Below are 27,917 nucleotides of genomic sequence, written 5' to 3'. Positions count from 1 at the left end.
AAGGTGAAGCAAGGTGCATTTTGACCAACAGCATCCAGAACTGAAACCAGTTTTTTTTTTTTTTTTCTACCCAGGAGCTAGTCAATATTATTTCAGCCTTGGTTCTATTGCATCTCCATGCCCATTGATTGGATGCGAGACTCCGGTTCTTTTCACAGATGTTTATTAACGCCACATCAACACCGTAGAACTAAATGTTTAATTAAACAGTAAGTAAAAGACAACATTAGTTGTTGTAATTGTTACGGGTCTCGGGCACGATGACCACAATAACAAAAATAATTAAATCTGTAAAATAAAGGTGGAGTCTTAAGAGCAAGAAACACAGTAACACTCTTTCTCCAGATTGCGTCTCTTCATTCAACACATATACAATTTACAACCAGTGCATTTTCTTGTCCTGTTTACATTATACCTAAAGTCTAAATAAAGGTCAGTTTACAGCAATATGCAATTCCCGTAGCTGTTATTACTGCCTAATACAGTCTCAGTTGACTTACAGACTACATAAGGGATCTTTTAACACCTCATTGACTACCATAAACATAGTGCAAAACTAAGGATTGCTCATCTGTTTTCTTATTATATAAAATGAATAAAACTTATTCAAATATGGACATTGCACTTTAGAATGTATATCAATTAACTGCTCTTTGCGGTTAACTCTATCTGCTCTTTGCGGATGATGTGGTTCTGTTGGCGTCGTCGGGCCGTGACCTTCAGCTCTCACTGGAGCGGTTCGCCGCCGAGTGTGAAGCGGCTGGGATGAGAATCAGCACCTCCAAATCTGAGACCATGGTCCTTGGCCGGAAAAGAATGCCCTCTCCGGGTTGGGAATGAGATCCTTCCCCAAGTGGAGGAGTTCAAGTATCTCGGGGTCTTGTTCACGAGTGAGGGACGAATGGAGCAGGAGATTAACAGGCGGATCGGTGCGGCGTCTCCAGTGATGCGGGCTCTGCACCGGCCCGTCGTGGTGAAGAAGGAGCTGAGCCAGAAGGCCAAGCTCTCGATTTACCGGTCAATCTATGTTCCTATCCTCACCTATGGTCACGAGCTGTGGGTAGTGACCGAGAGAACGAGATCGCCAATACAAGCGGCCGAAATGAGTTTCCTCCGCAGGGTGTCTGGGCTCTCCCTTAGAGATAGGGTGAGAAGCTCGGTCATCCGGGAGGGGCTCGGAGTAGAACCGCTGCTCCCAGAGGAGTCTGCCCCTGCGACCCGATCCCCGGAGAAGCGGAAGATGATGGATGGATGGAAAAGGCCATAAATATGTTGTCCCAAACATACAAAGTATTTTACCTGCAAAGGCCATGAGCATTGGGTACTGTGGTGGCAAGGATTGATAGAATGAATCGATTGCAACAGATGCGTAGTTATCAATAAGCGGTGCGCAACACTGCAGTTCTATCAGTTCCATTTGGATCGTCTCTGGGACCTCGGAAGCGTCAATCGTGAATGGAGAGCGAAAAAGCGCAAATTCCTTTTCCAGTTCAGTAAAAACCGTGAATCGATTGTCAAACTCATGCTTGAGTCCAGAAAGCAAGTTTGCGAACTTGTCCATACTCTGATGATTGACAGGCTGAGACTTTAGACAGGGGAAGTGGGCTGTATTGCACTTGGAGAGCTGCGTCTTCCATAATGCCAGTTTACTTTGAAAAGCACAAACACTATCATAATACTCTGTGACGAGTTTGTTGCGGCCCTGCATAGTAACATTCAACACATTTAGGTGTTCGGTAATGTCCACTGAAAAGGCAAGATCCCTGGTCTAGTCTGGGTCGTCCAATTCCACCACAGGCTTCCCTTTACCCTGCATGAACTCTGCTATCTCTGTGCGTAATTTGTAGAAATGTTTGAGCACTGCGCCTCGGCTCAACCAACGCACAACTGTGTGATAGGGAAGGCCATGATCAATGTTGTTTTCCAATAAAAAAAGCGTAGAATTGCCTGTTGTTAAGTCCTCTGGCTCTGGATAAAATTCACAGTGTTAAAAACAACACGCATGACATGGTCCATTTTCAGGCTTTTGCAGCACAAAGCCTCTTGCTGCTACCTTTCCTGCTGAGCAGCAGTTGATCTCATTGAGCCTGCAGTCAGCTCCTGTCTTGTGGTGGATCAGAGACAGAAGAGAGGGTATGTGTTTCTCTGCTTCTAGCTGTTGATGATTGTGTGTTTGTGTTTGTAAAATGAGGCGACTCTTCACCTCTGGCTCCTCTCACAGGGAGAAGATGATCTGCAGGATCCTGCTGCTCATCATCCTCACTTCATGTGTCTGTGGTCAGTTTCCATCTTCACTTTATCAAGTCCAAACACTTTGATCATCTTCTGTGTTTGCTTAGATAGTGCAGATCATTGCTGCCACATGCTACAGAGTGTCTGCTCCTCTCTGTCCCTCTCTGTCTCCTCAGCAGCAACATTTGTAGTGAATGTGCCACAGAGCTCCTATCAGGCAGAGGAGAAGCACAGCATCACTCTGGAGTGGACGTTCCCAACCAAACCTGACAGCTCCTGGAGCTCCCTGTATATCATCTGTGACCTGATAACTGATCACAGAGATTTACTCCTGTATCGTGTTCATGATGGTGCTGAGGTGTCAGAGTCTCAGGATGAAGAGTTTGCAGGACGAGTCCAGAGTGACAAAGACGCCCTCAGAGAAGGACGACTCAGACTTAATGTGTCCAGACTCAGGACTGAGGACTCTGGTCTGTATCTGTGTGCAGTGAAGACTGATTATGGCTCCGGCTCTGGAAGATGTCGACTCAACGTCACTGGTGAGTTCACACAGTAGATTCATTGGGCCTCATGCAACAACTGTTCGTACGCACAGATTTGTTCTTAAATCGTCCGTACGAGTGATTTAAGAGAATTTGCGCATTCACCAATCTTTTCGTATTTTACGTTTTCTTTCAGGTACGAACAGAATTTACGAGTGATCCAGAGCTGTCGTAGGAGTTTCGTAAAATGGTCCGCTGTTATTCCAATCAAGTTTGCTTGACTAATGGATTGTATATTTAATTACTTTGAAGAAAACATAAATAAATATACATTATACTTATGCTGACATTATTCTGTTTGACTTAAATTATGCACTAATTGAAAGTTAATTTGACTCTGTATATAACGAGGTCAATGGGAAGCGTAACCAGCGGCTGTCTTTCTACTTTCGGATGCCTTAGCGCGTCAGGCTCTTGAAGAGACCGTGTGGAGACAGAAAAATGGCTGACATCGCGATTAAGATTGCCAAGGACTGTGCTGCTGTAAATATGCAGCTTGCTAGAGCCACGACTCCAGAGAGAAACACGCCGATCAAACCCAATTCCACCTCACGCCCAGGTCCTTACCACCCCTGGATTTTTGGCCACTGGAACCTTTCAGAGGGAGACTGGAGACAGATCGGGGGTGCCCCAGTCCTCTGTGAGTCGTGCGCTCCCCTTGGTCATCAAAACTCTCATCAGTTTATCACCCATGGTACATCAGATTCCCACACACCGCTGTCCAACAAGTACAAATTAAGAGGGACTTTCATCCCGTGGCTGGACTGCCAATCATAATTGGAGCACGAGACATATACGCATCAAAGCACCCGTGCTGTCGTGGAGCGCACTGAGCTGAAGGCCAGGTGGGTGTGTCTCGGCGGCAATATTGCGCCATGAACGAGGGTCTCCACCTGAACCAGCCCAGCCAGACCAGAAGGTGCCAGAAGACCCCCCTCATAGACCACCCCATCATAGTGCCATCATGATGAGGCAACAACTGATTGCACGGCTTTCGTTGCAGTCATCGATCGCCTGGCCATGGCGAGACGTTTTTTTAAAGCCATTTTCATATCAAACCATTTATTTTTTATTTCGCTGACATGGTATTAACAGCACTCGTAATTGCTTCCCATTTCTTCGCTTTAGCAGGTCCCGTAATTCCACTGCTGACACTGCTAAAAATGACAGATTTTCCTTTTTGGATCTCTGAAAGCAGAACTTCAGTCTCAGAGCCCGTAAAGTTGTTCTTTTTGCGCCTTGATGCCGTTCTCATGACTCAACACTCAACACTTCCTGGCACAGGAGAGAGGAAGCACAGACTTATATGGTATCATTTAGGGCGTGCAGTATGCAAATCTACTATCCTCGTGCACGTGAACTTAGATACGCACGAGTGGGATTCATCATTTACGCAGGTCGTTTACACACTTTTTCCGAAGTTAAGAGCGCTTGTTGAATCTGACGTGGCGTGTACGTACGAGACCTTACGAAAAAAGTGAGAGAAATTTAGAATAAAAATACGAAAATGTTCTTGCATGAGGCCCATTCTTCTTAATATTTTTACTGCTGGTTCTTGTTCATTTAGAGATTTTCCTGCTGAGAGTTAACATGAGATTTAAAGCTCAGATGTTCCAGTAGTTAGCCATGAAGAACCACTACAGAACTGACACAGTTTATCCAGCTCAGAGTTTAAAGCAGCTGAGAACCAACTGTCTCTGCTTGTGCTGTTTTGTTGCTCATACAGACTCGTACATATGAACAGTATCCACAACATTTTATTCTGTGTGCACACAGAATCCAAAACTCAAAGCAAATGAAGAGAAAACAGACAAAATGCAGCAGAACAACAGTTTGATGATGAGGGAAATGTTTTCTATTTCCATAAATCACCTTCATTTTGTGTCCTTTACAGCAGCTGCTGATCTCTCCCAACCTCAGAGACCGACTGAGAGTCCACAACCAGACAGACCAGGAGGGATCATCCTCTATGCTGCACTGGGACTGATAGGAGGAGTAGCAGTAGTTCAGCTGATTATACACGTCTGGAGTAGTCGTTTCACTAAATCCACCCATAACACAGCAAACTTCTGAATTTATGGAATTACTCTGTGTCAATTTGTATTCATTATTCTATTATTTAATACATATAAATGAACTACAAATGAAATTCTGAACAACACAATCAATTGATCTAAGTATCATGATGAGATGACGGAGCCTGAAGGTCAAAGCTGATGTTATTAGTGGGATTTGTTGTTTGCTAATTAATGTAAAATATGAAAAGAAAGCAGAAAACTTTATATTTATTTATCACCAAAAAAGGGCAGGTGATGATGGGTCCAGTGTTGCCCCAGCGGCAGAGGAAGGAGGACCAGGTAGTGAAGGCTGTTAACGAGGCTGTCCACTTCAGCACCTCCACCGCTAATGCTAATGCTAATGCTAACAGGGAGACGGAGACGAGTCCATTGTTATGTTAGCGGCTATGTGAGTGAGACTGCATTTGCACACAGATAAGCTACATAGCAGACTTTTGTGGTGATTATTGTATATTTATTGATACTGTAGTCACGTGACTATAGTGACCTTGCCATACCTTAACTTTGGCTCAATTGACGCCGCTGATCTTTAGACTACTTCATTCTTCATTCATATCTTTATCTGAGTCCTTTTCTTCTTCCTCCTCCATCCTGTCTTCTTCTGCATCGCTCATCCTCTCCGCATCATTCTATTGTCTTTCTGCTCTCTCCCCGTTTCAAAGGGGAGAATCCCATGAGATAAGACAAGAACTAGACTCAGACTGAACTGAACTGAACTGGAACTCAACTCTGATTTTGGATCGCGGGTTCCGTGGTTTGACTCACGGAGGCGGGGCATGACGTAGGCTTACGCTACTCTTTCAGCCAATGATATGCCTGAAACTGTGGTGACGTCTGCCTGGGTGCCTGTGTAAGGCGATCTGTTCAGCGTCTATATAAAGACTTCTGAATAAAACAAAGAAACTGTATTTCTCCATTACTTCCGTCTCAAAGAACATTTGTCTTGATGATTCTGAAAACACCACAACTTTCTAGATAACATAGACTTATGATATAAAGACATCAAATAACACATAACATGACATAGACGATGATTATGAATCTCAAAATTCAGATGAATATCTGTAAAGTTGTGACATATGAATACCGAACCACACAATGTTATTTTTCTGTGTTAACAATTGAGATATCAAACAATAACAAAAAGATACAGAAGGGACATCGTTTAAGTTGCATTACTGCATACAACTTGTCCAGTGTACTGACTCTGTGTGGATTTAACTATTCAACACTACATCATTTTTTGAATTTCCCCCGTTGGGGGATGAATAAAGTATTTTTTCTATTCTATTCTATTCTACAGACCACTAGGGGGCAATGTGGTTCCATAGGTTGGTCACTTTTCAACAAGATCATTTCTTCGTCACACTTTAAAGGGATAGTTTGCCTCTTTTGACATGAAGCTGTATGACATCCCATATCAGCAACATCATTTATGAACATCTTCTTACCCCCTGCTGCGTCCTGTGAGCCGAGTTCCAGCCTCGTTTTGGTGTTGACGAAAGTAGTCCGGTTAGTTGGCTGAGGTTTAAAAAATAAAGCGTTTTTTGCTTCTTAAAAAAATATGCGTTCAAAAGAGTAATACATTTGCATCACAAAACCGTTTTGCATGAAAAAGTCAGACCTCACTTCGCTTGGCGCTATTTTTGCCTCCCTTGATATCAATGCGTCCAATGTAAAACTGTGCAGACCTAAGAGCAGACCGAGCACTCCCTAGCCACCTAGCGATAGCTGCACCTGTTACAGTGTTTGCTGCTCGGAAGCAACAAATCCTCTACATCCTACTTCCACTGGACAGATTCTAACCTTCCATCCTCGCTGCTCTGCTTCTGCCCCCAACTCCACATATCTAAGCTTTTTCCTTTCATATGCTTCTGCTACTAATTCCTCCCAAGGAACAGTCAGCTCTATGAAATAGACTCTCATTCTACTCCTAGACCACAAGACTATATCAGGCCTTAGATTTGTAGAGGCTATCTCCTGGGGAACAACAAGCTTATTTCCTAAATCTACCTGCATCTCCCAATCACAAGCATCCTCCAAGCTGCCGTGCCTCCTTATCGTCTTATTAACTTTCTCCCCCTCTTGAACAAACTGAATTGCTGCTCTCTTCACCTTAGACCCTCCTAAGTTTACCTGCCTTCGTTTATCTTCAATACCTGCAGCTAAGCTTCTTAATACTTGGTCATGTCGTCATGTATACCGGCCATGTGACAGACTAACCTTACAACCTGAGAAATAATTAATTGGTCGACATGTTGAAGATGCAACAATTATACTGTGTGATATTGTTGCACCGATCAGGCTTCAGCTGAGTCGTCCTCGGTCAGAAGGAAAGGCCCACTCCAGGTACATAGTCCGAACAAGTTTAATGAACAAGTGGCAGATAGAGGAATAACAGCATTAAAGGCTTTACAAGATACAGGTCTGCAGTATGTGCTTAAGTGCGTGTGTATGTGTGTGGTCATCTGAAATAAAGGTATAAAAATGTGTATTAATTACTGTGTAACACCCTATACAGCATACACTATATAATGAATTAACAGCTGAGTCTAATCCAGCTGGCAGTAACATTAAATGATCAGTAGATGGCACCCTAAGACAGTATATAGAGTTAACCTCAACATGTATAAATTCACAAATAGACTTACAACAGGTTACCACTAAACAGGATATGGACTACAAAGACAGTGAAGCTAACATCCACATGTAACTCGTGGTATTACTCTTTAACAGCACACACAGAACTCTAGAAAACTGTTTTTCAGGACAGGTCAACGAGCATCTTTACAAAATAAAGCAAACCTGAGTATTTTGACTGAGCTGGGATTTAGTTCAAGACTCTTTTTTTATTCTAATTCATCAAATGTTTCAGGCGTTCATCATTTCCTGTTCACTGTTCATGTATCTGCATATAACATGCTAACTGTGCGTGTCTCAGCCTTATTGCTGCTGATGTCTAGATTGGAGTCACATTAAAGAACCAACATTTCCAAAGAGAATAAACTGAAGGACCATGCATCTGGGAAACCGCTTCAAGTGAAGATGGATGTTAGGGATTCTGAGCGGGACAGAGAACGGGCACTTCTCTCATTCTATGAACAGACTGAAGGTCAGAAATTGGACAGTTTTCAGACAACAAAGTGCCTCCAATGCTGCAGAATCACTGTGGATCGATGCAGAACTGCAACACTGTTTGTGTCATCAGAAAGAAAAACTTCACTTCCTGTGAACCTGCACAGTTTGATGTCAATGAACACATCAGCTGTGTGAGGAGCATTACTGCCCCCTGCTGGACTGATTAGAAGTTATTAAGCTGCAGCAGCCACTGATAATGGAGCCTTTTCTTCTTCTTCTCTGATTCTATTTTTAGAATCAGAGAAGAAGAATCCAAAGAGGTGGATTTAGGGAAACAATGACGCAAGACGAGTTTGATCAGCTGAACTACTGCTACTCCTCCTATCAGTCCCATTACAGCATAGAGGATGATCCATCCTGGTCTGTCTGGTTGTGGACTCTCAGTCGGTCTCTGAGGTTGGGAGAGATCAGCAGCTGCTGTAAAGGACACAAAATGAAGGTGATTTATGGGAATAGAAAACATTTTCCTCATCAAACTGTTCTGCTGCATTTTGTCTGTTTTCTCTTCATTTGCTTTGAGTTTTGGATTCTGTGTGCACACAGAATAAAATGTTGTGGATACTGTTCATATGTACGAGTCTGTATGAGCAACAAAACAGCACAAACAGAGACAGTTGGTTCTCAGCTGCTTTAAACTCTGAGCTGGATAAACTGTGTTAGTTCTGTAGTGGTTCTTCATGGCGAACTACTGGAACATCTGAGCTTTAAATCTCATGTTAACTCTCAGCAGGAAAAACTCTAAATGAACAAGAACCAGCAGTAAAACTTAGGGCTGGGCGAGTTAACTCGTTATTATCGCGTTAACTTGTTAATTATTTAACGCCGATAAATATTTTATTGCGCATTAGCACAGGTTTTATTATTTATTTTATTATTGTAAAAGTCTGTTGCTCACAGGCTTTTATTTTGTAAAGGTCTGTTGCTCACAGGCTTTTATTTTGTAAAGGTCTGTTGCTCACAGGCTTTTATTTTGTAAAAGTCTGTTGATCACAGGCTTTTATTTTGTAAAAGTCTGTTGCTGTCTGCTGCGGAACCGGAAAAGAAAGTAATCGGCGGATCCACCAAACATGGAGAAGGGTACGGAACTTTTACTCGGCCATTTTCATTTTAAAGTTCTTCCAGACGGCGGAGTCGACAGAACCAAAGTCATCTGTAAACACTGCCAAGTTGAATTGTCTTCTCAGCGTAGTAGTTCCAGTCTAAAATATCACTTAAAGGCAAAACACACAACTGATAGCAGCAAGTCATTCAAGGAAACAGACAGTGGAGCGAGGCTTCTACATAAAAACTACAGAAAGATGCTGATGTTAAAAGTGTGTTTGCACAACAAATGTTATGGCACTTTCATTCATATGGCAGCACATTTAAAATAAAGCTAAATGCTAAAAGCTATACACTACTTTTGGATTCATTTTTGGATTCTGCGTACAAATGCAATTAATCGTGATTAATCAGGGAAATCATGTGATTAATTAGATTAAATATTTTAATCGTTGCCCAGCCCTAGTAAAATATTAAGAAGATTAAATCTACTGTGTGAACTCACCATTGACGCTGAGTCGACATCTTCCAGAGCCGGAGCCATAATCATTCTTCACTGCACACAGATACAGACCAGAGTCCTCAGTCCTGAGTCTGGACACATTAAGTCTGAGTCGTCCTTCTCTGAGGGCGTCTTTGTCACTCTGGACTCGTCCTGCAAACTCTTCATCCTGAGACTCTGACACCTCAGCACCTTCATAAACACGATACAAGAATGAAACTGTTTGATCAGTTATCAGTTCACAGAAGATATACAGGGAGCTCCAGGAGCTGTCAGGTTTGGTTGGGAACGTCCACTCCAGAGTGATGCTGTGCTTCTCCTCTGCCTGATAGGAGCTCTGTGGCACATTCACTACAAATGTTGCTGCTGAGGAGACAGAGAGGGACAGAGAGGAGCAGACACTCTGTAACATGTGGCAGCAATGATCTGCACTATCTAAGCAAACACAGAAGATGATCAAAGTGTTTGGACTTGATAAAGTGAAGATGGAAACTGACCACAGACACATGAAGTGAGGATGATGAGCAGCAGGATCCTGCAGATCATCTTCTCCCTGTGAGAGGAGACAGAGGTGAAGAGTCGCCTCATTTTACAAACACAAACACACAATCATCAACAGCTAGAAGCAGAGAAACACATACCCTCTCTTCTGTCTCTGATCCACCACAAGACAGGAGCTGACTGCAGGCTCAATGAGATCAACTGCTGCTCAGCAGGAAAGGTAGCAGCATGAGGGGGCGGAGCCAAACAGCTGGAATAAAGCAGGACAGCTTTCAGTAAGGCAGCCTTCAGTCTGTGCAGGAAGACACACAAGCATTCACATTCACTTACAATTCTCCCTTTAATCAGATATGCAAAGCAATGCAAAGCAATGCAAAGCAATTTCCCAGCTGGGATGAACAAAGTAGTTCTATTCTATTCTATATCTCCCAGGCTATAGGCCACATCAGGCACCTTCAGCTCTACTTTCACAGTTTCCTTCAAACTAGTTGAAAAGCAGAATGAAAATGAGTTTCATTACTTTTAGTTTTCTTCTTAATAAGACACCCGAACACCCTATTTGATCTGCACTGAATTTAAAGTATTGCACACCACTACCCTGAACCTGAGACCTCAGAGGAAATGCAACAGAACCAAGGCTGAAATAATCTCTGACTGTAGCTCCTGGGTAGAAAAAGAAAAAAAGACTTTTAAAGACTTTTAAAGACTAACTCCTGACACCCTCTCACATCTAAAGACAATGTCGCTGAGTTTGAAGTCACAGACCAAAGATTTTACAAAAACTCCAGATCGAAGCAGCTTTGAAGTATTTTTGAGTAGAATAAGCAACTTTTATCAACTTATATCAACCTTTTATATGCACACTGGGAAAAAGGGGAGGAACCGTCAGAGATACAATCATGCTGCGATCTAAAAAAATTCCCCTTTCACACTTGTTTCCTGGAGTCACAGAGGTGACATGTTCAATCATGCTGTGCTCACAGTGTTGACTGGGCAACACTCCCTTCTTAAACCTGTTTTGCAACTTCTTGAACAATCAAAACAAGGTGAATGAAAAACTTATCTAACATGAAGACAAAATTCAGCTGTCTGTGTAAATGTTATCAACAAGTCTCACTGTTGTAGTAAACTTGTCAGGGTTTATGTTCTGTCTGTAATTACATCTAAAACATTGGTAATCATGAATAAAATAATTAAAGAAAATATCTAAACATTCAACATAAGAATTGTCTCAGAACTGATGTGAATAAGTGTTAAAATGTTAAAAATGTTTGATTTCATCTTAAATTCAAGATGTAACAAAGACTTTCTGTGTCAAACATCTGAACACATTACCTTCTCTCCTCTCCTTCTTCCTCTAGAACATGAAGCTGTTATTCAGGCAGCTCAGAAGTTTGGTTTGTCCGCAGCTTGCTGAATAAATAGTGGATATGACCCATCAGAGAAGATTTAGATCCATTAAGTTCTGCTGGAGCTGTGATGCTGTCTGTTGGACTAACTAAGATTCTGTTTTGCTTTCTGGGAGTTTGCTTCAAATCACAAGTTTAATTTTCAATTATACCACTCTCTCACATTCAGGGTGGAGTCTGGCTGGGTGAAACTCAGGCTGTGAAATAGAATCATCCAATCAGCATTCAGATTTTCTGAGCTAAGTTAACCACTCCCATGAGGTTCGTTTCTGGACTCATGCTGACACGTTGCAAGATGGTTCACAGGATCTACCCTGCTAAAGACTACCTAAAGAAGTTCAACTCTAACGTTAATGTAAACTGTACCTTTTGTGACCTTTGCCCTGAGTCCATTACTCATTTGTTCTGGATGTGTCCTCATTGCAAAGATTTCTGGCAACATTTTTGTAATTTTGCTGACTTAAAAATATCAGCAAGCTTCCAGTTGTACTGGGAACATGTCCTGTTTGGATTTCAACTAAGTGGCAAAATTAATCCGAAGGTTTTCTTTATTAATTTATTGATTATCAAAGCTAATTTTCACATACACAAATGCAAATTTTGCAAAGGAAACTAAATTTCTATGTTTTTTTATTGAATTAAAGCAATACTTGCTTACAATTAAACCTTCAACTAATCATAAAGCAAAAACAACAATATGGGCTTGTTCCCAACTTGGGATTATGGATGAGCTGTTGTCCTAAATCTTTGTTTTATTTGTTTTTTTTTACATGAGACTCCTTGGCACATATGTCAGTTTGTTCAATAGTTTTCTTTTTGCAAGAGTTTTGTGACCGTCATTCTCTTATTATTATTAATATTATTATTATTATTATCATCCTTATGCTCCCCTTGGCTGGCTTTTTTTTTTTTTGACGTTATGCACACATTTATATGTCGTTATTCTGCTTTGTTGCAAATAAAGTTCTTAAAAAAAAAACTAAAAAAAAATGTTGCAAGATGGAACCTGGGCAAGCGAGTTTTACACATGCGACAGAAGAGAGTTCATTCAGATAGGACGGACGTGACGGTGGAGTGGAACTGAGAATCGTAGTTCTGAAGGAGTTGGAGGGTTGGAGTGACGTGGCGTTAGGGCGGTTGGCATAAACTGGTTTGTGACTGGATTGATATGGCGTCTGATAGGGTGAAGATGAGGGAGATGATGAAATGGAGATTGGAATCAAGTATGTGGTAGTGGTAGGTCAGGAAAAGAAAGAAGGACAAAGGAAGATAATGTGAGGGGAACGCAAAGTAGTAAGCGTAGTCTAGAAGGAAATAGCTCAGACGAAAATAATATAGTGTGTCAGAAGGTTGTCAGGGAGGAAACCAAAATAATTATAAAAGTGAAGAGCAGAAAAACAAAGTGTTGAATATTCAGAACATTTGCAAAAAAATGGTGAATGAGACAAAGATATTGGGAGAAGCTAAAATAGCTAGAGGAGTAATTTATGGAATACCGGTGGAAGAAGATCTAGAAAAGTTCAGACGTGGTATTAGTGGAAGTGAGGTAAGCAAAATGAAAAGATTAATGAGAACAATGGAAGGAAAGAGAGTGGAAAGCCTTTCAGTGATGTTGGAATTTCAAGTAGAAGTTCTTCCGGAAAGGATAAGAGTTGGATGTATGGTCTTTCCTGTTAGGCCATACAATTCTCCTCCGCTAAGGTGTTATAAATGTCAGAGATATGGGCATGTAGCAGCAGCATGTAAGGGGAAACAAAGATGCCCAAAGTGCGGAGGGGACCATGGATATGAAGAGTGTAAAAATGAAAAGGATGTTTGCTGTAACTGTGGAGGGCAACACAGGGTGACTTATGGAGGATGCGGAGTTAGAAGAAAAGCAGTGGAAATAGAACAAGTTAAAGTTACTCAAAATATAAGCTATGCAGAAGCGGCAAAGAGAATGAAGAAGCCAAGAGAGGTGTCAGGGGAAACAATTATAAATACAACATCAGAACAAAGACAGATGAGAAGATTATGTTGTTCATTGCATATGTCATTAACTGTACAGAGCAAGTGAAATATAAAACAGAAAAAAATCAAAATAATAATGAAAGGAGCAGAGAAATTATTTGGGATAAAGGACATATCTTGGGAGCACATAAATAAAAAGTTAGGGGGAGAAGGGAAGACAGGAGGACAGGAAGAGAGAACATAATGATCATGCTGCAGTGGAATGCCAGGAGTTTAGTTGCAAATGGACAGGAGTTTAAAGGATTTATTAAAGAATTAAAAAAAGATTTGGGTATTGTATGTACTCAGGAAAAAAACGAAATAGAGAGAGTGAGAGAGAGAGAGAGAGAGAGAGAGAGAGAGAGAGAGAGAGAGAGAGAGAGAGAGAGAGAGAGAGAGAGAGAGAGAGAGAGAGAGAGAGAGAGAGAGAGAGAGTGTTATGGAATTATTGTCTTAACTCCCTATTAAGATTTTGCTTACCTTCCTATTGCATCTGATGAGAAGTGAAATATAGACTTTCAATGTTTGTGCCGGCCGGCCACGTGTTTATTTTCTTCTGCAAAAGAGGTCAGTCCTCACCAGTCAGCGTTCATGGTGAGAAGAGACCCAGAACAAAGGAAATAAGATGCATTTATACAGAAAGAGGAGGGTTTGATTCTTTCAGGTGTGTATTCTCCAACTGTCTCCTTGCCACACCCCCTGGGGGAAAGTCTCGCACTTTGGGGAGATGCAGAATCCGGAGACAATGGTCATTTGAATGATTTTTGTTAATGTGTTAATCAACAGACACATGGTCTGCAGACATTGGGTCTACAACAAGGTGTCTTTTAAAAGACAAGTGGTTAGCAGACATCAAATTTACCATAACATTCCCTTCTTTTGATTAAAATTAATCACTAATAGGAAACAACCTTAAGAATAAAAAAAATAAAATAAGAAGAATAAAATGAAATAATGTAAAAACTAAAGGAAAACAATATTGAAATTGAATTTTAAAAAGCTAAAAATTAGAAATCATCAACTAATTTCTTTCAATTGAGTAGAACTAATCACTAACAGAAAACAAAACAACCTTAAAGAAAAATTAAAAGGAATTTAAAAAAAAAATGAAAGGGAACGAAATTAAAAATAGTCATAACTTAAGTATCTGATTATCACTAATTCACACAGATTGAAAAATATATCATCCTGGCAGTTGTCTACAAGAGAGAAAATAATGATGGGAATATAAAAACAAACAAACAAACCAAACCAACACAAAGCAAAACAAAGAAAATAAAAAATAAAAATAAACATTTACAAAATGTTATCAGAGTCTGATTTGGTGTCAGGAATGTGAACAGAGGTTGAATTTTGGTCGGCCTTATTGGCATACACATGAACATACATGGAGGAGTAAATCATCTTTGTTATGAGCACATCAAACAGCCATTTTAACACGCATGGAATTAAGATGCAGAGCAAAAAGAAAATTATTATTAAAAACCGTGATGGCCATCCTTGGCTCTAAGATTTTAGCCTATAAAGTCATTCACTGCTGGTGGGGGTTGAATGGCATCTTGCATATGTTTGATGATGCTGGTAATGTTCTCATATTCATCAGAGTGGTTGTCTTCAGTTCCAGAGGTCCGCTTGACTATCTACCAGCATGTTAAATTGGGAGCCATGTGGGTCGGGTGACCCATTGACTATAACTGAGTTGTTTGTGCATACCCGAGCTTGGATATTTAATTCCACACCAATACGTGCCATGGTGTAGTTTGTTGAAACACGTCTAGTTGACGTTTATTGAGTTGATTCCTTGCGTCGTCCTCTCTGGCGTCTGTGCGTCCTTGCACCCTTCGTTCCTGATGTCATCCATCTTCCTTGGCGTCTGTGCGTCCTTGCACCATTCGTCCTCGTGTTTTCCTCCTCGGCGTGTGTTCCTCCTTGTCGTTCTGGTTGGCAGTTTGGCTCCTCCGTTGGCTCGGGGATCTTCCTTCAGTGGTTGGCGTGAACCCGCGTCGTTCTCTGCCATCTTCACAGCGGTATGCGTCATCAGAAGGTCCTGGAATGGATCTCGTTACCATTTGGAATGCCGGTGCTTCCTTCTCAGGCCCTCCACCCCCACTCAGTCGTCAGGCTGGATATCATGGCGTGATGTGGAAACTGGTGGTGATTTTACCTGCTGACACAGATCGACAGAATAAGTTTTGCAATATTGTAACATATTTCCTTGTGTGAGTGGAATGGAGTGGCCTGGTTACAAACTCCGTGTGTAAAAGAATTGCAAAAGGTCTTATGTGCATGTTAAATGTTTTCCTTATTCTAATATGCATAAGGACAATAGGCTTTTGTCCATGGCAGTCCTGTTTCCTCACAACACTACGCTAATTTGATTTAAGAGTGTCATTTTCTGGCAGGGTGTTATAAATAATGTTGTTTGAGGTTAATAGCAAAAAATGTATTAATTTGGGTTATTGCAGAATTGACAAAGTGAGCTGGGAATAATCTCTGTTAGCAGAGCCTCTTTTGGTATTTTCCTGGGAATACTTCAATTCAGTTCGACCACATGTCGATCTATTACTAAGCAATTATTAAATCTATCATCAGGTGTTTAAATAGTCTGTCTGTGGTGGGTGAGTGGGTGTGATCGTTTTGTTTTACCTGTTATGCGTTGCACAAACCATTCATGATTGATGAAACTTGAAGAAAATCTGAAAATCCTTTAGTGAAAACAGTGTTGGGTTATAGCATTATTCTTCCCCCCTTTTGACACATGGTTCAACCCATGTGTCACTTATGCAAAGTGAGGAAAGAAATGTTCAGGCAGGTCCACATCACACAGCTTCCTTTTGTGTGTGGCACTGGAGCTTCTTTTCCTGTGGTGTGGCGAGGGGCTGTGTTGCTGTAAGAAGTTGGGAATGGTAACAGGAATTGATACAAATCAGTGGCAGTGTGTTGGAGTGTCGCTCTGTTTGCAGCCAGCGGCATCCTCGCCTGCATTTCCTGAAATTTCTGTCATGATGGAAAAAAAAAAGGGTTTGTCATCAGATTATCTAAAAGCATTGTGTTGTATTGTAGCCATCATGCTGTGAAGAGCTGGGAAGTCTTTTGTTCGAGTGAAATTCTGGACACAGCATGGCACCAGGAGAGTTACATCAGAATAGACCTGCAAAGTGGGATGCAAATCTTTAGGTCATCAGCATATTGTAACGAAGTAGTGTCTGGAGAGAAAACAAAGGATTCAAGACTGTCTGAACGCTTCATTGGCTTTCACAGTATTCTTGAAACAGACGTGTGGATTTATGGCCTCGTGTGCTGAAGTTGAAAGCAAACCAGAATTAGCTTCCTGTGTAATCCTGGAGCCTCAGAGTAGATGTATGAAAAAGTTGACCATCGAAACAAATTTTGTATTAATTGGCTGCATCACCTGCTTGCAGACCCTGAACAACACGCCACTGTGTTGGCTGATTTTTTATCTCTTATCTTCTTATCAGGAAATAAAGGTGTGTGTCTTGGAGAATCATCATCTGGGACAATGACTCCTGCTGTCTTAAGAGACTTAAAGAATGGTGGTTTTCCATCGATGGCTTCTTGTTTAACTGAATTACAAAGTTTAAAGTCTGATTTTGGAGTGATGACAACATTTTCACAAACTTTGAAAAACATCATACTTACCGACAGTCCACATAGACTTGGAGATCTCCTGTAAGGCTGTTTTAGTACAGTGTTTTCTTTTGACAAACATCAAAAGTTTTTTAGAAGTGCTTTTAGTTTTAGCTTATTATTTCCTGTTCTCTATTCTTCAGTTTTTTCTTCTAACTTTGATATGTCTTTTAAACTAAGGGACCCCCTATTGGGAACCCAAACATTTAGATATTTTAACCTTTTCCCCCCACATTTCTTTCTCATAACGTCAACAAGTGGCCCTCCCCGGAGGCCGCGCTCCTCAACGGGGACCCTGCCCCCCATTCCAAATAGGAAGCGTCGTACGACTGACCCGCCTGCTTCGTTTTTCTTAAAGTTTACAAGCAGCAAAAAACTACAAACAAACACATTCAACCCGGCTTCGTTTTTTTAAGTTCACAAGCAGCAAAAAACTACATAAGACAACATTTAACGTCCCTCTGCTTCGTTTTTCTTAAAGTTTACAAGCAGTAAAAAAACTTTGCCACCTGCTAAGATCATGAGAAATGGAAATGCTAAAACCCAAATTTGAAATAATAATTTAGAAGTCAATATTTCTGCACTCACCAGATGGTTTTTCGCTGATCTATGTTCGTTGGATTTCAGCGAAATCAACAGACACATGGTCTGCAGACATTGGGTCTACAACAAGGTGTCTTTTTAAAGACAAGTGGTTAGCAGACATCAAATTTACCATAACAAGAGAGAGAGACCTCTTTTGATGCAACACCCCGGGAGGACAGAGCAGCCGGTTGAGGTAAGTTTCGCCTTTGTTTTTCCCAATCACATCCCACTCGTGTAATGAGTCTGTGTGGTTCTGTGTGCAGGTGATTAACGAGCGGACAACGACACTGACCGGCAAGCGTGCCGTGCAAAGCGTCTCTGCCCCCCGCCCGAAACACACCTGAATACACCGCATCAATAAATGTCTTTTCCCGTCTGTCATAGTTCCTTTCAATCCGAGGTAACGGCGAGCGCGTCGTTACACATACACACAAAATTCTTCTTCCACTTTTAAGCATAATATGATACATGCAGAATGAATCTGGTTTTAATTGTTGTCAAACCAGGTAAACTTTATTTCACTGTAAGTCACTGCTGTAAGATACGCAGTCTCATGGCATACTAATAACCATTTGAATGATAGAGAATCAATGTCAGTAACTTAGATTACTTTATTGTCATGTAGTCACACTCCTTTTAACCCATCCAGGTTGGCAGCTGTTGAACACACATGCACAGGGTCACACACTCATGGAGACAGATGCCAGACACTGGAGCAGTGGGCAGCCAATCACAGCGCCCGGGGAGCATGGGGGTACGGTGCCTTGCTCAAGGGCACATCGACCGTGGAGGAGGTGGACTGCCACCCCTCCAGCTGTCAGTCCACTCATCTTTTTTTGAGCTGCGAGAGTGGGAATGGAAGGTTGTTGGATGACCCACTGAGCCACGGCCGCCCTGACAGCTGGTGGGTTCAGTGGGACACGGTACCGGCTTTCTGTTTGCTACCAAACCTGCCAAACTGGGTGCTGACCAGTCGATAGGAAAAATGTCCAACTTGGTTGTGAAGCAGCTCGTATACAGAGATATATGTGCAGACCGTGTTCTAAAGACATGGCTGCAGTATGTCTAACTTAACCACGATCTGTGGGTAAACGCACTCGTCCCTGGGTGGGCTCGAACTTGTGATGGGTCATGCGCACAAGCATCGGCTCTGAGGGCTCTCAGTTTTTTTTCCATTCGCTGCTTAGGTTTCACTTGCAGTGCTCAAAGCTTAAAGGAACAGTTCACTATTTAAGACATTGAGTCCCAGTTCCAGCTTGTTTATCAAGAATAAGAAATGAGGAGACCATTTTCACAACAATAGCTCATTTCTAAACAATACTATTGTTAATTTTAAAGAAAAGGTCAACTCACCGGGTGGTTAGTGGTATTAAAAAAAAAAATGTCGGTGCATTTTATGGTTTTCCATCCGTGTAATCCGTGTTCTTTGCTGTTCAGGAACTATTTTTCATGCTAAATCACGACGCACGTAAACATCCGCTCTATATTTGAGTCTGAGGCTCTAGCCCTGGCGCAGTGATCTGACAGTGAAAGTGAAAGTGAAAAGTCTTCCAAACGGAATACAATTGGATTACAAAATGCTAAATAAAGCAAGAAATAACTTTTATTTCGCAACGCAATTTTTTTTGGGACACACAGGAACATCGACGAACCACCCGGTGAGTTGACCTTTTCTTTAAAATTAATATTAGTATTGTTTTAAGGACATTGAACAGAGTGCCCAATGGAACCCTGTCTGTAGCAGCAGGATGGACCAGCGAAAACAGCCAAAATGGATAGAAATGAGCTATTGTTGTGAAAATGGTCTCCTCATTTCTTATTCTTGATAAACAAGCTGGAACTGGGACTCAAGGTCTTAAATAGTGAACTGTTCCTTTAACAAAGCCAAGACAGAGCTTTGTTATGATTAGCCAGTATTGCTACCAGCATGCGGCACTCACAAGGATGTGTAAACAGAGAGGGGGGCGGGGCAGACACGCCCCTTGACTCCACTGCAAGTGAAGAGAGAGACAGAGCGGTGAGGACAGGAGCGTGTGCGCGTCTTGCATTTTTCGTGCAGTTTAACTATGAGTTAAAGCATAGTTAAGCAGCATCTGGCTGCAGCTTAAAGATATTGGAAACAACAAAGCAGAGTGCCTTCACTGCAAAACAAAAGTCACAATAAGAGCAGGTTCCACCACAAACCTGCATAGACACAGCAGAACTGTCCATCCCACGGTGCAGTTAGAGGAGAGAGGGCAAGCCAGCTCACCATCTACTGATCCTGGGGGGTCTCATCCCAAAACAACAGCTGCTGCAAGTATAACCCCTCCTCCTACAACTCAGAGCAAAATGAGTCAGTTTTTACTCAAACCGATGACCGCAGCCAAACGGCACAATATTGGTGATGAGTTGGCTAAAATAGCTTCTGATTGAAATAAACAAATGTCAGAGTGGTTTTGTCACAGAATAAATGCACAGAATTAGGCAATTAAAAGGTCTCTCATAAAAAACACTGAAAGCAAAAGGGTTTTCAACACATAAACCATGACTTTTTTTTTTGCAAAGTGAAGGCTACAAAAGATCCTAAATAAAGAGCCGAACTTCCAAACACCAGCTCGAACCACCAACCTTTCGGTTAACCCGAACGCGCCACAGAGACTCTGTTATCAATATAATTAACTGGTTGAATTGTTTCAACAAATGAATGGTTTTGGCTTTCTGAAAAGTATTGGATACTGTGTGGTATGCTTTATCCTTATTTAACATGCTAACGAGCTTCAGTTGTTATCTTTTAATTGTTTTATTTTCATTGTAAAGCACTTTGTGACCTTTGAAAAGTGCCATTTAAATCAAACTTACTCACTGACCTAAAACTCAACACAGATTCAGATCTCAGAGTTCATGTGAGACGCTGCTCACAACAAAACATTTTCTTTTATTCTGATTTTCACACAAACAAAACAAAACAGAGAAAATGAGATGAGTTATTTTAAAAAGTTAAACAGAAACAAACACTTTCAAATACAATCTTCAGTGAGTTCATGTTACAGTCGCTGCGTTCTGGGAGCAGATTTAATGCTTTGCTGCAGGAACTCTGCACATCTGCCAGTCAGCAGGTTTATTTGGAGCTTTTTAATGCTGGAAATCAGGTTCATTTTAACATGAATTTTGGCTTTTTTTTTATTTCAAGCTTACACACGACGATAGAAAGACGAGAACAGACGCTGAATATCAGCTGGCTGTATCATCAGACAGGAGGACCAGCAGAAGGCTGCCTGTTTCAGCTTCACCAGAACAAACATCAAAGCTTTATGTGGAGAAATAAAAGAAGCTTAAAGCTGAAAATGAACTCTGGACTGAAGGTCAGAAATTGGCCAGTTTTCAGACAACAAAGTGCCTCCAATGCTGCAGAATCACTGTGGATCGATGCAGAACTGCAACACTGTTTGTGTCATTAGAAAGAAAAACTTCACTTCCTGTGAACCTGCACAGTTTGATGTCAGTGAACACGTCAGAACATCATCAGGATCTTCAGGAACCTGAATACTTCACACACAGAGAGGATGTTTCAGATTTCATGGACTTTGACCAGGTGTTCTTTCAAAAACAATCAACATTAAATATGTGAAAATCACTGTTTCTGTCTGAGTTTGAATAACCTCTGCAGTGAATAAGGCTCATGACAACATGTCTGTATAAACAGGGATCCATTGACAACATGTTTGTATAAACAGGGATCCATTGACAACATGTTTGTATAAACAGGGATAAACAGAAGAAAAATCCACAGAGTCCTCTTAGGTGCCATTTATACTAATCTGTTTCTATCGCGGATGCACTGTCCATTTACATTAAAATACTGGAATACGACTTCATAGGTGGAAGGATTCAAAGACGCCGGAGCCCACGTAAGCATTCGCATACAATGCTGATTTTAGCAGTTGTAAACGGTGAGAAACGGGGATCCGCAGTGCTGAGCTCTAGCTACTGCGGACGTGCTCCTCCCTGATTCGCTAGGCTGGTATCATTGGTCATGTGACTTGAGTGCTGGGAAACTAAAAACAAACAGGCGTGCTTCACTTCAGTTACACACTTCCTTTCTATTCGTGTCATCGAGAAGAATATGGAAATCATGGACAACCACGATCAGCATGGGAGCCTGCTCCATGTCCTACTGCTGGTAGTACGCTGTGCACAACAATAAGCGGCAAGGAGGCGCCAGATTCAACAAGCTTTTATGATGAGAACCCAGCCACTGCAGCAACGCAAGCCGTACATGGAGCGCCGCTTTTGGGTTAGACCGGGAAGAAGCAGCGCATGGTGGGACAATTTCATGGACCAAGTTGTTGTCGCCGAAGAATAAATAATAAATAATAAATAATAAATAATAAAGCATAATAAATAATAAATAATAAAGCAAGGGCGATCATGTGATGTGATGACTGATTAGTCATGTGACTAGCGAATCAGCCGATCCCCGTTTCAGCAACTTTGTGTGTAAATGTAAATAGTTTGCAAGACGCCGACTCGAAGAAATGGTGAAATGAATTAATGTAAACAGAGCCTCAGTCTCTACTCAGATGTTGGTCCTCTCTGTCTTTCATCTTCATGGACCTTCAGGGTTCTGTTAAATAACTGCACAGACATTTGCTGTCTTATCACTCACTGGATTTAGTGAAACAACGACTCAAGACGAGTTTGATCAGCACAGCTACCAGTGGCGGTTGGTCAATAGAGGGCGCTAGAGCGCCGCCCCTCCCGTGAATCAACCATAACAAATATGAAATTAATTATACATTTGTACATTGCGTTTTTACTCGTGCAGTGGTGTGATAGACTCTGCTGTAGGCTACATGCCACTGCCAGCAACCATTAAATGCTTTCGACTTTAAGATAGGCTTGCTATTTGCTATTGGATATAAAGCCCTCCTCCAGGTGGTCGCCGGTAACACTGGAGTCAATGAGAGCTAGCAAACTTTTTTACCGCGAACAAGCAGAGGCAGCTTTTCATTGGCGCATGAAAAATTTATTCTAGTTCGCAGCTCTGTGCGCCCAGACCAATGGCAGAGTTTTCCTTATTTTTAATCTTAACGTGATTGGACAATTCATCGAATCAATCACGTCCATCAAGCAAGCATCCGAGGAAGCGCCGGGCTCTCGGGGAAGAAGACCACAGACAGTAGGATTGCTGCAGAGGTGAGTCTCTGTTGTAGAAATTAGTTGTTGTCCATTTTTCAGTGCAGTCAAGTCAAGTCAGCTTTATTTATATAGCACATTTAAAAACATCAGAATTGATCCAGTCTTCTATATTAGTCCTCAAAACATTAGACACACCACCCTTTTAATGTGGTCTTTGTTTTTCCTGAATATTTGTACATTTTGCAATAGAATAGGAAATTCAGAACCATCATCCCTCCCTACTATTATGTTGTGGTTATGGTATAACATATGGTCTATTTTCATTAAAGGAGCCTACTTTCTGAATCTATTCTGCCCCAAAACTCTTCATTTTTGATCAACCCAATGTCTGTCTCTTGATAAACTTGATAGTTTAACAATTATCTAGTTGACTGGTGTTTAGATTCTAGGGTGACCAGACGACCTCTTTTTCCCGGACATGTCCTACTTTTGAGACCTAAAAAAATGTCCGGGGGGAATTTCAAAATCGTCCGGGATTTTGTTCGACTGGCTCAAAAATAAATACACCTACATGTACAGTGCATTGTCAATAGGATTGCCACTCCGTTCCACTCCATTCCAGATTTCTCTGTAGCCTATCGCACATTAGTCACGCCCTTCTCCTCAAATCTAGTCTTTTGCACTGTGTCTAGTCATTTGCACTGTGTGAAGAAAGGGTGTGTTGCTTGTCAGTCTACCCCCGAGTGTGTAGCACGAAAGCACACGCACGTGTGTCCGCCGGTTCTACGGCAATGCCGAAACGAAAGTGCACATTTACGGAGGAGTTAAAGAAAAAATTCCCGTGCTTTCGCCAGGGTCGTGATCCGTATGAGGCAGAGTGCTTGACGTGTAAGGCAGGCACCTATGTGTCTGTGGCAAATAAAGGTGCCAACGACCTGCAGGTGCACGTCAATTCAACAAAGCACGCGAAAGCAGCCAGGGGCGAGAGCTCCTCGGCTAAAGTCACGGATTTCTTCGTAACAAAGTCTGTGCGGACAGGACAGTGTAGATATTGAAGTGGTGGTAGATTTTGAAAATTATCTGCTCAATGTCAAGGTCTAGTGTCTGCGCCAAGCGCCATGGTGAACACAATTGTTCAGGATATGAGCTGGACAGCCAACACCAATAAGAGCGGTGTTCTGCAGGACTTCTTTAAATTTGCAAAAACATTTTTTCCTTCCTCATTACGCCGGAGTCCTCTAAAATTTGTATTGCAATTATCTCCAGTAAATGCAATGCATTTAGAAAAGATTCCCTTCTTTTGCAGTGTGTCTTTTATGTACTGTGCAATGGTGTCAGCTGATTCATTTGGGGTGCTTTTGATGTCAATTAATTTGCTTTACCCCCCCCCCCCCCCAAAAAAAAAAAGTGTCCTCCTTTTCAGAAACCCAAATCTGGTCACCCTAGTTTAGATGGTGTAACATGTGGTCTATTCTAATTACAGTAGCCTATATTTCTTTATCTATTCTGTCCCAAAACTCTTTATTTAAGGTCAACAATATCCAAAGTATCTCTCTAATTGTATTAATACTTGAACAATGGTCTAGTTTAGGTGGTTTTTAGAATTTGTGTGTTGTGTTCTGATTGTGAGGTGCTATTTGACCCGTCACGCGCAACTGCGCCCCCCCAACAAATTGAATCACCAGCCGCCACTGAGAGCTGCTGCTACTGCTCCTCCTGTCAGTCCCAGTACAGCATAGAGGATGATCCATCCTGGACTGTCTGGTTGTGGACTCTCAGTCGGTCTCTGAGGTTGGGAGAGATCAGCAGCTGCTGTAAAGGACACAAAATGAAGGTGATTTATGGAAATAGAAAACATTTCCCTCATCATCAAACTGTTGTTCTGCTGCATTTTGTCTGTTTTCTCTTCATTTGCTTTGAGTTTTGGATTTTTTCTGTTCACAGCTGACAGAATAAAATGTTGTGGATACTGTTCATATGTACGAGTCTATATGAGCAACAAAACAGCACAAACAGAGACAGTTGGTTCTCAGCTGCTTTAAACTCTGAGCTGGATAAACTGTGTTAGTTCTGTAGTGGTTCTTCATGGCTAACTACTGGAACATCTGAGCTTTAAATGGCATGTTAACTCTCAGCAGGAAAAACTCTAAATCAGAGATACTCATTGTGCGGCTCCGCAAGCTTTAATTGGCGGCTCGCACTCGCATAGTAGCTTATAACAATATGGTAACAATAACAATACATTTTTTCAAATAACATACAGCGAATACTGCACAGTATTAGGTATTTTTATTAAAGGGATAGTTCGCCTCTTTTGACATGAAGCTGTATGACATTCCATGTTAGCAATATCATTTATGAACATCTTCTTACCCCCTGCTGCGTCCTGTGAGCCCAGTTCCAGCCTCGTTTTGGTGTTGATGAAAGTAGTCCGGCTAGTTGGCTGGGGTTTAAAAAATAAAGCGTTTTGCTTCTCAAAACAATATGCGTTCAAAAGAGTAATACATTTGCATCACAAAATTGTTCAACAAAAAAAAGTCAGACCTCACAATCGCTTGGCGCCATTTTCTCTCCCTTCGTATCACTGCACGCTGCCGCCTGCCGACAGCCGCGCCTGTTACGGTGTTTACTGCTCGGTCTACACAGCAGGCAGTGATACGAAGGGAGAGAAAATAGTGCCAAGCGATTGTGAGGTCTGACTTTCTCCTGGAGAACGATTTTGTGATGCAAATGTATTACTCTTTTGAACGCATATTGTTTTGAGAAGCAAAACGCTTTATTTTTTAAACCCCAGCCAACTAGCCGGAACTACCTTCATCAACACCAAAACGAGGCTGGAACTCTGCTCACAGGACGCAGCAGGGGGTAAGAAGATGCTCATAAATGATATTGCTAATATGGGATGTCATACAGCTTCATGTTAAAAGAGGCGAACTATCCCTTTAAGTTTGCGTTTTTGTAGTATTAAGTATTTTTATTAAGTATTAATTAAGGCTTAATGGCGTTTCCTAAATGGGGGCTCTGTTAAACCTCACTAAAAAAATAGTGAGCATCACTGATCGAAATGAACAAGAACCAGCAGTAAAAATGTTAAATCAGGCCCCTCTCTTGTGGAACCAGCTGCCAGTAAATGTCCGGGAAGCAGACACCCTTTCCACTTTTAAGACCAGGCTTAAAACTTTCCTCTCTGATAAAGCTTATAGTTAGGGATGGCTCAGGTGACCCTGAAACATCCCATAGTTAAGCTGCTATAGGCCCAGACTGCTGGGGGGCTCATCTGTCACACCTTTCCTCACTTTACTCTCTTTTTCCCCCGTTTAATTTCTCAAATGATATTATGTACATGTGACATTATTGTGGTCATTAACTGGTGTTTCCCTGTTCCAACAGGTATCCTTTAAATAGTGTTACAGTGGGTTTCCCCTCTTTTCTGTCCTCTCAAACCCCAGCTGGTGGAGGCAGATGGCCACCCTTCCTGGTTCTGGTTCTGCCAGAGGTTTCTTCCTGTTCAAAGGGAGTCGTTCCTCTCCACAGTCGCCTAAGGCACGCTCAGGACGGGAGATTGGACTGAAGACAAGTCTCACTGCAATCTGTTGGTTTCCTTTGCTGGGAAATAGTTTTTGAATTGGCTCTATATGAATGAATTGGATTATTTTATAAATAATTATGATTACAATGAATTGAATTCCAATTGGCTTGAATTGGACTTTATTATTTAAGTGCCTTAAAGGGATACAAGGTAGTTTAGCGGCAGTATTGCGATCTCTATTGGTCAACCTGAAATTCTACACTGTCGTAAAAATGCCCACCTTTGTATTATACACATCAACTAAACATCGTGGCGAATGCTGCCGTTGTGTTATTTAGTCAGTGCAGTCAGGTCATCTGATTCACAAGTGTAGACTGCCCACGTAAGATACTATAATCAGAGATTTTCTGAAGAGAGAACTCAAGATAATATGCTATAATACTGTTGCTGGAGGAAGTGGCCGGGGACAGCTCGTCTGGGTTTCTCTGCTCAGGCTGCTGTCCCCGCGACCCGACCCCCGGACAAGCGGCAGATAATGGATGTATGGATATATGGATGGACTGCTGCTGATCTTGAATGGGATTCTTCCCTCATCATGGTGTATTCGTGGAGTGATTCCTTTGTATTAGCAGACACTTACAAAAGTTACATCTTAGACAGATGCGCGCAGGCACTACCAACATACACGCCGCAAAAAAAGCAGACTAGCTCTACACTATTCCGATTACAATCATAATCCGAACAAATTAATCCATTTTCATGTGTAGATAACAATTCTTGTTCGGATCAAAACGCTATTCTTATTCTAATCAGGTCAGTCCGTGTATTTCTGAAGCTAGGCTGCGTCTCGAACTCAGGAGGAATTAGAGCACCATCATCAGAAGGGCCAGGCTAACCTGTCTCTTTACGATCTAAAATGCAGATCACTATGGTAGATGAACAAGATCACGCTTGGAGAAATATCACAAAGATGGGAAGTGCCAACATCGAACGTTTCATATTCAGTCTGTGAAAGGCACAATAGGAAACGCTTGGTGTTGGCTCTTCAACGCAAGCGAACACATAGCCTACAGCTACAGCTAGCATACAGTACCTAGCTAAGTGCCGTAAACACAAACGACTCTTCTCGCGCATCACGACACTTCAGAAGCGGGTCGCTCCTGCCGAAGTTACATATGGGATTCTCAGCATACAGACCCCTGTTGGGAGCGAGACAGGCTTCATTCGCTTACCATTGACTTGTTTAACTTTTGGTAAACTCCTGAAGGCTATAATTTTAGGTGAAAATGCTACCTAGTGCCCCTTTAAGATGACATTTGTTGTATTTGGCGCTATATAAATAAAACCGAATTGAATAGAAATAGAATAGAAAAGTACTTTATTTATCCACCAATGGGGGAAATTCAAATTAGTCAAGTAGCTCAATTTTTTTTTTAAATATTTACAATGATTGTATTGACAACAATAATAATACCAATTCTAGTAAAAAAAAATACTACTACTAACTAATAATAATAATAAATGACTAAATAAACAAATAAAAAAATAAATAAATCAATTTGAGAAGAACTCAGCAGTCACTGTTATAAAGCCTTATGGCTG

At 41.6% G+C, this 27,917-nt stretch overlaps 1 protein-coding gene across 3 annotated transcripts in view; it reads right to left on the bottom strand.

Annotated features, from left to right (window-relative positions):
- Positions 1 to 10,347, bottom strand: part of LOC142369018 (programmed cell death 1 ligand 1-like) — a 145,062-nt gene extending 134,715 nt beyond the window's left edge. Inside the window, exons 1-3 of one of the 3 annotated variants that reach the window (XR_012767493.1) lie at positions 10,031 to 10,347; positions 9,537 to 9,899; positions 7,658 to 8,407 (exon numbers count right to left, since the gene is read on the bottom strand). Coding sequence is in view for 2 of the 3 variants with exons in the window: in XM_075451240.1 (XP_075307355.1) it covers positions 8,154 to 8,407; positions 9,537 to 9,899; positions 10,031 to 10,121 (708 nt within the window). In the remaining variant the exon portion in view is untranslated. Of the gene's footprint in view, positions 1 to 7,204; positions 8,408 to 9,536; positions 9,900 to 10,030 lie in introns of those variants that run through there. The other 2 variants (XM_075451240.1, XM_075451241.1) reach the window with 2 other exon arrangements.
- Positions 10,348 to 27,917: the final 17,570 nt, after the last annotated feature.

Source organism: Odontesthes bonariensis, chromosome 19 (assembly GCF_027942865.1).
Source record: "Odontesthes bonariensis isolate fOdoBon6 chromosome 19, fOdoBon6.hap1, whole genome shotgun sequence".
Lineage (NCBI taxonomy): Eukaryota > Metazoa > Chordata > Actinopteri > Atheriniformes > Atherinopsidae > Odontesthes > Odontesthes bonariensis.
Note: the sequence above shows the minus strand (reverse complement) of the source record. Positions and strands in the feature narration are given on the sequence as shown.